Below are 12,504 nucleotides of genomic sequence, written 5' to 3'. Positions count from 1 at the left end.
AGGTTCTGTCTTGTCTCTTTTTGTTACACTGGCTTGAACAGTGAGTTCAGGTATTTTTCCTCTGAGCTAACCATTGTGGAGTTCCCTCTTCATTTTTTAACTGGGTTTTAGCCGCCGTTTATGAGCACATTCAGATCTGTTATTTTATTATGAGTTGCACAATGGTGAGATTTTAATTCTATCATTCCTTCACTGTTTTCCAACTTGGTCACACCATTTTCCACTACTACTCATTATGCTTGAAGGTTCCAATTTCTCTGCATCGTCACAGACACTTAACTGTGTTATAACATAAGACTTGTATTATTATTACTTTTTGATTATATCCATCCTAGCTGTGTGAAATGGTATCGCGTTGTGACTCTGACTTGGGCTTCCTAGTAACCAATGACGTTGAGCATCTTTTCATGTGTTTTTTTGGCCATTTATATATCTTTGAAGAAATGTCTATAAAATCCTTTGCCCATTTGTCTTTTTACTGTTGTAAGAGTTTTTTATTTTTTAAACCTGTTTTGGATTCTAGACTCCTATTAGATCTATCAAGTCAAGTCAAGTGTTAGTCACTCAGTTGTGTCTGACTCCTTGCGACCTCATGGACCACCAGGCTCCTCTGTCCATGGAATTCTCCAGGCTAAAAATTCTGGAGTGGGTTGCCATTCCCTTCTCCAGGGGATCTTCCTGACCCAGGGATTGAACTTGTGTCTCCTGCATTGGAGGCAGATTCTTTACCATCTGAGTGAATCCCAGGGAAGCCCAACAACTTGCAAATATTTTCTCCTAATTTTTGGGCAGTTTTGCTCAATATTTCCAAATTCCCCTTCATAAGAGTTTCCCTTCATTTTGTTTCCCCAATTGCAGTGTGCAAAAGTACCTGCTTCCCCACATACTTAGTAATAGAGTATGTAGCTCAGTTTTTGTATTTTTTTCCCATTTTGGTATTAGATATGATTTGTTGCTGTTTAGTTGCTAAGTCATGTCCAACTCTTTGTGACCCCATGGTCTGAAGCCCTCCAGGCTCCTCTCTCCATGGGGTTTCCCAGGCAAGAATACTGGAGTGGGTTGACATTTCATTCTTCAGGGGATCTTTCCGACCCAGGGATCGAACTCAAGTCTCCTGCTTGGCAGGTGAATTCTTTACCATTGAACCACCTGGGAAGCCCGTTAGATATAATACTACTCCGTAATTTTATCTTACTACGAGCAAGGTAGAACATTGTTTTCCTGTTTTAAGACCCATTGACTTTTTTTTTTTTTTTTGTAAACTGTCTATTCATATCTGGCCCATTTTTCTATATTGCTTTTCTCTTTTTCTTCTCAGTCTAAAGCCTTTTATATGCTAGGTATATTAACCACTTGTTTGTGATATAAGTGGCAAATATTTTTTTAACATTTCCTATGGCATTGTTTTCCATACCAAAATTTTACTTCTATATAATTAAAAGTTTTTTTGTGTGTTTTTAGTCAAAATTAAAGAGATTTGTCTCACTTATAGAGAAATTGACCCAAATCTTGTTAGTATTTGTATAACTCTCTCTAAATATGGTTCACACTATATGTATATTATATACATTCCTTTATGTGTACATTTACGTATAGCTTCATGTATAAAATATATGTAAGATAATTATATATAAAGTATACTATAGGTATGTATTGAATATATATATAAATATACCTTTGACGCATTGTATTTTCTGAATGGGAATGAACGATGCTGTTAAATGCTGGCCTGAATATAGCAGTCTTGTAAATAACGATGTTCATTATCTGCTTTTCTTACTTACTCCTTCGAGTGGGTGAACCAGCACACTGCAGAGCAGGGGGGCCGACATAGGGAGCCCTGGCTTGAGTTTTGCTCCAACCCTTAGTAGGCGTGTGATGCCCATCTCTTCTAATCCTGCTTCCTCACCTGCAAAATCTCAAGGTAATAGTGAGGAGCAGGGACTAGCTTCATGTAAGGGAACCTTGCTACAGTTTATAAAGGTGAGGTCTTCTTCCCTGCTCTCCATAGGGTGCTGTGGGCCAGACGCAGCCAAGGAAATCAACAGTGTACTCTGGCAGCCATAATGTGGAGAATCTCATCCTGTCCTCTGAGCTGAAGCCTTTGATCTGATATAGAGATGCTTGCTTTTTTCTCTCCTCTAAAAGTCCCATAATGAGAGATCCCTGGTTTTAAGCTGTGTGTTGCTATTGTGATTAGGTTTTGTGGAATGAGGGCTTTCCTGGTGGCTCAGGTGGTAAAGAATCTGCCTGCCAAGCAGGAGACCCAGGTTTGATCCCTGGGTTGGGAAGATTCCCCTAGAGGAGGGAATGGCAACCCACTCCAGTATTCTTGCCTGGAGAATTCCATGGACAGAGGAGCCTGGTGGGCCATAGTCCATGGGGTCAAAAAGAGCTGGACATGACTGAGTGACTAACACTTTTTGTGGAATGCGTGGACCTCAGAACAGGCTCCTTTTTACTGGCATAGAGTGAATACGAAGCAAGGAGGCCAGAACAGGAAGATGGCTATTATGGTTGATAACAACGTTCTTTGGAAAAGTGATTTTGGAGCAGTTGGGAAATGGATGGCACACTTTCTGATTATGAGACTGACTTCAGCAGGTTGTATCATGAAGGGAGACAGTGGCTTTCAACCACTGTGGGTTTCCGGGAAAGCTAAGGAGATAAAAAATAATCCACCAGAAGAAAATGTCCATGAAAGCCTTAATGCTAGCTTAGCTAAAACTCATTTCTTGGAACATTTTACTCTTGTACTTGCCACGAACATAAGCCTGCTTTCAGAGATCTGAGGTTCCATAAATATTTGGACCACGCCATGAGCTCTTGATTTAGGCCCTTCAAAGAAGATCTCTAACTAAATATAGAAAGCTGAGGCAGGAAAAAAAATCATGTCTTTTGGAGAGGTCAGCACATCTGTGAAGTGTTTTGCTATGCCAGGCCGTGGTCTCTGGTTTCATGGGAACATTGTCATTGCTGGTGCGTCCAGAGCAAATGGAGCAAATAGCCTTGTATTCTCTCTCACAGTGAGCTTCCTCCTAGTGTGGACGGCAGGGGGCTGTGTTTTCAGGCTGTGTTCTCTGGAGTGTCCTTTTCAGAGGTGGCCTCTCTTGTCTCGCTGACAGCTTTGTCTCTTTGTAAACATAAGGACAAGAAATTCCTACCTGACCTTTATGTTTCCTCTAATGATGTCATCCGGTTGTGCAGAGTAGAAAACACATCTTCCTTTGACTTTCTTCTTCCGTATCTTTTCCTTCCAATCAATGACCAAGTCCTCTTGATTCCACTTTATTTGTTGTTCAGTCATTAAGTCATGTTCGACTCTTTGCAATCCCATGAACTTCAGCATGCCAGCCTTCCCTGTCCTTCGCTATCTCCCAGAGCTTGCTCACACTCATATCCATTAAGTCAGTGATGCCGTCCAACCATGTCATCCTCTGTCACCCCCTTCTCCTCCTGCCTTCAGTCTTTCCCATCATCAAGGTCTTTTCCAATGAGTCAGCCCTTCACATCAGATGGCCAAAGTATTGGAGCTTCAGCTTCAGCATCAGTCCTTCCAGTGAATATTCAGATTTGATTTCCTTTAGGATTGGCTGGTTTGATCTTCTTGCAGTCCAAGGGACTCTCAAATCTTCTCCAGCACCACAGTTCAAGAGTGTCAATTCTTTGGCAATCAACTTTCTTTATGGTCCAATTTTCACATCCATACATGACTACTGGAAAAACCATAGCTTTGACTATATGGCCCTTTGTTGGCAAAGTGATGTCTCTGCTTCTTAATACCCTGTCTAGGTTTATCATAGCTTTTCTTGAAAAAAGCAAGTGTCTTTTAATTTTGTGGCTATGGTCACGGTCTGTGGTGATTTTGGAGCCCAGAAAAATAAAATCTGTCACTGTTTCCACTTTTTACCCTTCTATTTTGGCATGAATGCTATGATCTTAGTTTTTCGAATGTTGAGTTTTAAACCAGCTTTTTCACTCTCCTCTTTCATCTTCATCAAGAGGCTCTTTAGTTCTTCTTCACTTTCTGCCATTAAAGTGGTATCATCTGCATGTCTGAGGTTATTGATATTTCTGGGCAGTCTTGATTCCAGTTTGTGAGTCATCCAGCCTAGCATTTTGTATGATGTACTCTGCATATAAGTTAAATCAGCAGAGTGACAATATACAGCATTGATATGCTCTTTTCCCAATTTTGAACTAGTCCATTGTTCCTTGTCCAGTTCTAACTGTTCCTTCTTGTCCTGCATACAGGTTTCGCAGGAGGGCAGGTAAGGTGATCTGGTATTCCTATCTCTTTAAGAATTTTCCACAGTTTGTTGTGATCCACACGGTCAAAGGCTTTAGCATAGTAAATGAAGCAGAAGTAGATGTTTTTTGGGATTCCCTTGCTTTTCCTATGATATAGTGGATGTTGGCAATTTAATCTCTGATTCCTCTTGCCTTTTCTAAATCCAGCTTGAACATCTGGAAGTTCTGTGTTCACATACTGCTGAAGCCTAGGTTGGAGAATTTTGAGCATTACCTTGCTAGCATGTGAAATGAGTGCAGTTTTATGTTAATTTGAACATTCTTTGGCATTGCCTTTCTTTGGGATTGGAATGAAAACTGGCCTTTTTCCAGTTCTGTGGCCACTGCTGAGTTTTCCAAATTTGCTGGCATATTGAGTGGTACCCTTTCACAGCTATAAAATTCTTGAATTTGTCACCTCCTCTTTATACACATCATTGCTGTATGAGTTTGCGTCCTCTCACCTGTTCTGTTGTAACCCTACCCCCTTGGCGCCAGTCATTCCTGCCAACAGTCTTCTATCCTGCTGTCAGTGGGGTCTTTCTAAGTTACAGTCACAAATACAGCCATGTCCACTTATTGATTAAGGTGATTTAGCAGCCTCATCTTCAGGATCAAGTCCAGACTCTTTATTTTATTTTTTTAAATATATTTTTTTGATGTGGACCATTTTTAAAGTCTTAAGTGAATTTTGTTACAGCATTGCTTCTCTTTTATGTTTTGTTTTTTTCTTGGCACAAGGCATGTGGGATCTTAGCTCCTCAACCAGGGATCCAGCCTGCACAGCCTGCAGGCAAAGTCTTAGCCACTGGACCACCAGGGAGGTCCCATGTCTAGACTCTTTAGATTGATTCACAATTGTCTTTGCAGTCTGACTTGTCCCCACCTTTTGATGCCCAATGTTGGGAATGTCCTTTGCCCTCATTGCTCAGCTCTGCTTAAACCTTTAACATTTACTTAAATAGAACTTCTGCTATGAAGCTTCTCTAGACAGAGGTCATTGGTGGTTCCCCAGTAACCCCAAAGATGCTTGACTCACTTTGGTCATAATACTACTACCTATATTGGGTTATTGGATTATAATAAGGAAAAAAACCAGAAAGAGGTGGGAGGGATATGTGTGTAGTGGATATAGCGTGGGCTTTGGAGTTTATCAACCTGGGTTTAAATCATGGCTTTGCCATTTGCTTATCTTGTGATCTTGGACTTTTCTGAGTGTTTACTTTCCTATACGTCTACTGTGTAGTATTGAAAGGATGAAATCACATGATATATGCAAAAATTTATTAGTACTTGGTTGGAACACAGTACATGACAATCTCCTACCTTTCTTTTATTTGCATCATCAGCTCTGAGGAATCAGCATTGTATTGGATGATGGTCAAAACCTATTATTTTCTCTCTGAGAAACAGTTTTGGTACATTTTAGTTAGAGTCAAGACTGAAATAGCCTGATATGCTGGGCCAATATAGACTTGAGTATCAAAGATTGGGAGTGTGTAGGAGACTGTGAAGGGAGGAAGGAGAAGAGCATAGTTGTGTCAGGAAACTGATACTGCAATTAACATAAAAAGGTTTCCCTAAGTCACTTTGTTCCCTTGTGGTTGCACCTGAAACCCCATCCCATGAAGTGTAACTGTATCTTTAAGATACTAATGGGACAAGGAGGTAGTTATATCCTCTTGATTGTCCATATCCAAATGTGAGGAATAGAGCTTTCTCTAAAAGGAGTGAAACCTACATCTTTTGTAAGAGCTGATCTGAGCCCCAGTGATGTGTGGCTTGTGTTTGAGGTGGAGAGCAGAGAGCTGGTTCTGAGTGTGCTTGACCAAACCATAGGGAACAGGAGAGATGAGCTGCAAGCCAGGCAGCAAATAGCCTGCCACGTTTGAACTGAGCATTTCCAAATGAAGAAGCCTCATGGTTGAGGCTGGAGATGCTTGTATTGAGTAAGTGATCTCAAATGTATTGCTTTTGGGGTATGGCATGTTATTATGAATGCTTCAAAAATAGAGAAATAGGAACTGGAAATTCATAAAAATTATATGGCAGTCTTTTCCAGAAAATGGATATATAAACCCATTTTTAAAAAACCAAAACCCTATTTTAAGTTGAATTTCTTATAGTCAAAGGGGGATAGTGTATTTTTTATTCTGTTTTCTATTTTACTTTCTTTTTTTTTTAATGGTATGTAGTCTTTCTTTTTTAATAAGATGACTTTTGTTTCATTTATTTATTTTTTCTGGTTGAGTCATGTGGCATGTGGGATCTCAGTTCCCCAACCAGGGATCGAATCCGCACCCCCTGCGTTGGAGGCATGGCATCCCAACCCCTGGACCGCCAGGAAAGTCCCTCTGTTTTTGCTTTTAATGTAGCCCATCATCCTGGAAAGGGCAGATTAAAAATAAGCTTGGCAGGGCTGCTCAGAACAGGGCTCACGTCGTCTTGTGTTCCTTCCAGGGCCAGCGTGAACTCCCTCGTCTCCCTTCCCAGCCAGCTCTCCACTGCCTGGATCCACCATGGTGTTTGGTGAGTTTTTCCATCGCCCGGGACCAGACGAGGAACTTGTCAACTTGAACGTGGGGGGCTTTAAGCAGACGGTCGACCAGAGTACCCTCCTGCGCTTCCCTCACACCAGGCTCGGGAAACTGCTCAGCTGCCACTCGGAGGAGGCCATCCTGGAACTGTGCGATGACTACAGCGTGGCCGATAAAGAGTACTACTTTGATCGCAACCCCTCGCTGTTCAGATACGTCTTGAACTTCTATTACACCGGGAAGCTGCATGTCATGGAGGAGCTGTGCGTGTTCTCGTTCTGCCAGGAGATTGAGTACTGGGGCATCAACGAGCTCTTCCTGGATTCCTGCTGCAGTAATCGCTACCAGGAGCGCAAGGAGGAGAACCACGAGAAGGACTGGGACCAGAAGAGCAACGATGTGAGCACCGACTCCTCTTTCGAAGAGTCGTCTCTGTTCGAGAAGGAGCTGGAGAAGTTTGACAAGCTGCGATTTGGCCAGCTCCGGAAGACGATCTGGATCCGGATGGAGAACCCAGCCTACTGCCTGTCGGCCAAACTCATCGCCATCTCCTCCCTGAGCGTGGTGCTGGCCTCCATCGTGGCCATGTGCATCCACAGCATGTCAGAATTCCAGAACGAGGATGGGGACGTGGATGACCCCGTGCTGGAGGGCGTGGAGATAGCGTGCATCGCCTGGTTCACGGGCGAGCTGGCCATCCGGCTGGTTACCGCTCCCTGTCAAAAGAAATTCTGGAAGAACCCTCTGAACATAATTGACTTCGTGTCCATCGTTCCCTTTTATGCCACGTTGGCTGTAGACACCAAGGAGGAAGAGAGTGAGGACATTGAGAACATGGGCAAAGTGGTCCAGATCCTCAGGCTCATGAGGATTTTCCGAATTCTCAAGCTTGCCCGGCACTCGGTGGGACTTCGATCTCTTGGTGCCACACTGAGGCATAGCTACCATGAGGTTGGCCTGCTGCTTCTCTTCCTGTCGGTGGGCATCTCCATCTTTTCTGTGCTTATCTACTCTGTGGAGAAAGACGACCACACCTCCAGCCTCACCAGCATCCCCGTCTGCTGGTGGTGGGCCACCATCAGCATGACGACCGTGGGCTATGGAGACACCCACCCGGTCACCTTGGTGGGAAAGCTGATTGCCAGCACATGCATCATCTGTGGCATCTTGGTGGTGGCCCTTCCCATCACCATTATCTTCAACAAGTTCTCCAAGTACTACCAGAAGCAAAAGGACATCGATGTGGACCAGTGTAGTGAGGATGCGCCAGAGAAGTGTCAGGAGCTCCCTTACTTTAACATTAGAGACATTTATGCCCAGCGGATGCATGCCTTCATCACCAGTCTCTCTTCGGTGGGAATCGTGGTGAGCGACCCCGACTCCACAGATGCTTCAAGCATTGAAGACAACGAGGATGTTTATAACACAGCATCCTTGGAGAATTTACCCCCAACATGAGCAGGGAGTTTGTGCCTGGACCTTGTGTCCCTTCCCGATGTTAGGTTAACACAGCTTTATCAACCTCAATGGGTTCGTTAAAATCATTTACTTCTCAGGGTGTACTCTTCAGCCATAGTTGGACATTTCATTGCTCTGAAATGATAGAAACGTCTTTATTTTTCTCAGTGAGGCGAATGAAATGCCTTGCTCTGAAATTTATTTTTTACAAGAGAGTTGTGATATGATTTTGATTTTGCAAAAAAAAGAATATGGTGTATGGTATTGGGTGGGATTTCTTGCTCTGGCTTCTGTATCATTCTGTGTTTATCATTTACTCACATTGAGCTAACTGACAAGTAGAATCAAAGGCCCAGCTGGAGGCTACATGCATGTAAGATCCACAAAATGAGACAATGCATGTCAATCCATGTTCACACTCTAGACATGGACAATAGGAGCCTAATAAATTGCCTCATTCAGTACAGAGAATGTCTTGGTGGTATGTTTTGATGTAAAGTAACTATATTTCAATACGTTCACAATCGACTTGGTAGAGAAAATGCTCTTTTTAGCACATCAAGAGCCCTTTCTGTGTGTTTTTGAATTTTGGATATACATCAGCAGTGGGCTAGTTCTTCTGTTCAGTAGCATTGGTGGAGGTTGGCAGGTGGAAGGGTCATGTTCATGATTAAACCACACTTTCCAGTGTAACCTGATTATGCATGTACTCGTTTAGGACATACTCAAATTGGTATATGTGCATAAAACATGTGCCCCATTTCCAGTATTTATTTTCTAATTTCAACTGCTAGAATAAAACCTCATCACCTGAAAATTGTGGAGCAGAGTGAACCTACATATTCACAGACAGAGATAACATTCAGTGACTGGAAGGAAAGAGAAATGCTGTCCAAACCCACAGATGTGACTCACTGTGGCCAGAGGAGTGAGACTTAAATCACTGAACACGGCTATGCCAGCAGCTGTGAAATGAGCCAATATTTAAAAATAGCCTGAGAGGCAGTCATGTCCACCTCTTATGTTTCTACTCCTCATAACGGGAGAAGAAATATTAGTACATACTCATTTCCAGAGCAGTGACAGCAGTTCTAGCCAATGTGAAGAGAATGTAGCTAAAATCTTAATTTTGGAGAGGCATGGCTTCCCTGGTGGCTCAGACAGTAAAGAATCTGCCTGCAATGAGGGAGACCTGGGTTTGATCCCTGGGTTGGGAAGATCCCCTGGAGGAGGGCATGGCAGTCCACTCCAGTTCCTTGCCTGGAGAATCCCCATGGACAGATGGGCCTGGCGGGCTACAGTCCATGCAGTCACAGAGTCGGACATGACTGAGCTAGTAAGCACCACCAATGGCGACTCTAATTCATGCTGTCAGGTTGGGTTCTTCCTGTGAGATCTTCTAAATGGAAGAGCTGCATGCATTTATGCTCCAACTTTTTAGGTTTGCAGATGTGTTTTGTTGAAAGAAGGTTGTTCTCTCTAGGTTATCTGATGAAGGTAATTTTTTGACTCACCACTCCTGCTGTTTCTTTGACTTTTGAGATGGTTACAACTAACAGGGTTTATAGTCACTTTTAAATCTGAAGGCTTATTACCTGTATATGTGTCATCTCCTGGGACTTCCCTGGTGGCTCAGTTGGTAAAGAATCCACCTGCAATGCAGAAGACCCGGGTTTGATCCCTGGGTCAGGAAGATCCCCTGGAGAAGGGAAAGGCTGCTCACTCCAGTATTCTTGCCTGGATAATTCCATGGACAGAGGAGCCTGGTGGGCTACTGCCCATTTGAAGAAATGTTTTCTTTTTCCCAAATGCCTTTGATGTTGGCATAATTATGTTGACTTTGAAGCATGGCAATAGGATTTGGAACCCAATTTTATTTAAGAATTCCTAAACAGTAATGAAGTAATTGAAGACGGCTTAGATAGTAATAGTGATAGGAGTAGTCATAGTAATAGCAATAGTAGTGGTAATAAACAGCAACAGCAATAATAATAATAAGCTACTATGTAAAGGCTTTACCTATATAATCTCATTTATTCCTTACAACATCCCTAGCAGCAGGTTTGATTAATGTTGGGTCTGGGGGATGGGGGAGAGCAGGGAGCAGATAGGGAGTGAGTGTTTTAATAGGGACAGAGTTTCAGTGTAGGAAAAGTTCAGGAGATGGGTGATGGTGAGAATTACACAACCACGTGAATGTGTTTAGTGCTACTGTACAGTTAAACATGGTTAAAATAGTACATTTTCTGTTATGTGACTTTTACCACAATTAAAAAATGAGGACACAGGTCATAGGAAAATGGCTCGAGTTCTCATGGCAAGTAACAGACTTGGGCTCAGAACCTTGGGAGCCAGATTCTGGAGCCTGTCCCTTGAACTGCACTGCCTCCTGCCGCACTGGGTTCAGGAGTGGATTTAAGGATGCGTCAGGGCCATGTGCATCTGAAGAGGCAAAAAGCAACAAACTCTGTCAGATGTTGATTTTTCCAGTACGTGAGTAGAAAGGGAAAATACTGGCGTGTGTACCTTCCTCCTTCCGACTCACAAAGCTGACACAGTTGTTGACAGAGCAGGGTTTTCTAGAAGCTGAAGCAGCCTCTAAGGGTCCTTCCCTGATCCTGAGTGGCACATGCAGTGGGAAACTTACGGTTCTATAAGAATCCAGAGCATCTCCCAATTAGTGGGTCCTTAAGAGCTTTCTGGATCCTTTCACTCTTGAGTTCTTACAAGCTGTAAAGGACTTGTGTTTCTGCCTGTTGTTGTTCAGTCACTTGGTTGTGTCTGACTCTGTGACACCGTGGACTGCAGCTTGCCAGGCCTCCCTGTCCCCTACCATCTCCTGGAGTTTGCCCAAGTTTATGTCCATTGAATCGGTGACGCTATCCAGCCATCTCCACTGGTATCATGTGTTAATTCCTAGGGGTGGCTGGCCAGAGCACGTGATGGCGTGTGGAGTGAGTGGTAGGGCTTTGCCAGCTGGAACTCTCTCTCCCAGAGCCTCACCTCAGTCCCTGCCATGCTCTTCAGTTGAAATTTGTGCCGCATCATTAAGGCTCTAGCAACTGAGCTGCAGACTCTTCTTGTGTTTATGGCTCTCTCAGCTTTCCTGGGATGCACGCAGGTCACCTGTTGGTCATTCCCACGTGGTGAGATGGGGGTTCCTTCTTGAGGGAGGAGCTGAGTGAGTGGCTGAATGCCCACTGCATAGGGATTCTGGAGGTGGAGTGGGTGCTGAGGGCAGAGGAGGAAGCCAGGCAACCTACCCTAACTGGCATGGCTTCTCTTGGAGTTGATCAGTCCCAGCCACTGGGGTTCATTTGTTCCAGTGGGACCGGATAACCTTGTAGAATTTTGTCTTCTCGTTCTTTCAAACTCCTGTACCTACCCTGTGGCCACTTTCTCCATTTCCTTGGATTTGTTGATTCATTCTCAACAGCAGTTCCTATGTTGCTTTGGAAGGTCCTTGGAGCACCCAAGGACCTATCCCACCAGGCATGGTTTCCTCCCTCCCAGTCCTTCCCCTTTGGAAATAGTTTTAGTTTCTTGTGTCTCCACTCAGCACGACATGAGTGCTTACTGGGGTGTGTGCTCAGGGCAGGCACTGAAAATACAAGAATGAGACATAGTCATTGCCCTCAGGGAGTCTTTAAAAGGCTGATGAGAGATGGATAAATCCATTGACTTGCATGTATGTGTGTGTGTGTGTGAGAGAGAGAGAGAGAGAGAGAGAGAGAGAGAGAAGGAAGGCTTCCTGGAGGAGGTGACATCCTCTGTTGGGGATCATTGGTCTCAGATCATGGTGAGTTCAGTTCAGTCTTAGGGATAAAAACTTCACTGATTGAGGACAGGTCCCAGTCACAGACATGGCTAATCTCTGCCTTCAGGGCTTCTTTCCCCACCCCTGCTGACCACCCCTCTTTAGCTGAAGGATCTTCTGCCTTTAGTTGCAATGATCCCCTTTTTTTTACTGTGGGGCTTTAGCGATACCCATATAGGTGGACTTTGTGTCTTTGCTTGCTTGTCCTCTCTTTGGTTTGTTTGCTGTTGCCAGCAATATTTGGTTACAGTTGCTTTTGTATGAGCCTGAGCCCATCCTCCTGTGTTGATCTGATATTTAACTTAGAGTTTTGGGGGCACTTGGTATTGTCCCTGTCTAGAGGATCAAGATGGAAACCCCTGTTCTATTTTATAGAGATTGATTGATGTTATTGAAGAAGGT

General features: G+C 43.7%; 1 protein-coding gene across 4 annotated transcripts in view; it reads left to right on the top strand.

Moving 5' to 3' along the window:
• Positions 1-8,793, top strand: part of KCNS3 (potassium voltage-gated channel modifier subfamily S member 3) — a 47,653-nt gene extending 38,860 nt beyond the window's left edge. For 3 of the 4 annotated variants that reach the window (XM_018055609.1, XM_018055610.1, XM_018055608.1), the window contains one exon: positions 6,751-8,750. In XM_018055609.1, coding sequence (XP_017911098.1) covers positions 6,810-8,285 — 1,476 coding nt within the window. In that variant the 5' untranslated portion in view covers positions 6,751-6,809 and the 3' untranslated portion in view covers positions 8,286-8,750. Of the gene's footprint in view, positions 1-5,946; positions 6,240-6,750 lie in introns of those variants that run through there. The other variant, XM_018055611.1, reaches the window with a different exon arrangement.

The sequence above is a fragment of the Capra hircus genome, chromosome 11 (genome assembly GCF_001704415.2).
Source record: "Capra hircus breed San Clemente chromosome 11, ASM170441v1, whole genome shotgun sequence".
NCBI classification, from domain to species: domain Eukaryota; kingdom Metazoa; phylum Chordata; class Mammalia; order Artiodactyla; family Bovidae; genus Capra; species Capra hircus.
The sequence above is the reverse complement of the archived record's forward strand: the minus strand, read 5'-3'. Positions and strand labels throughout refer to the sequence as shown.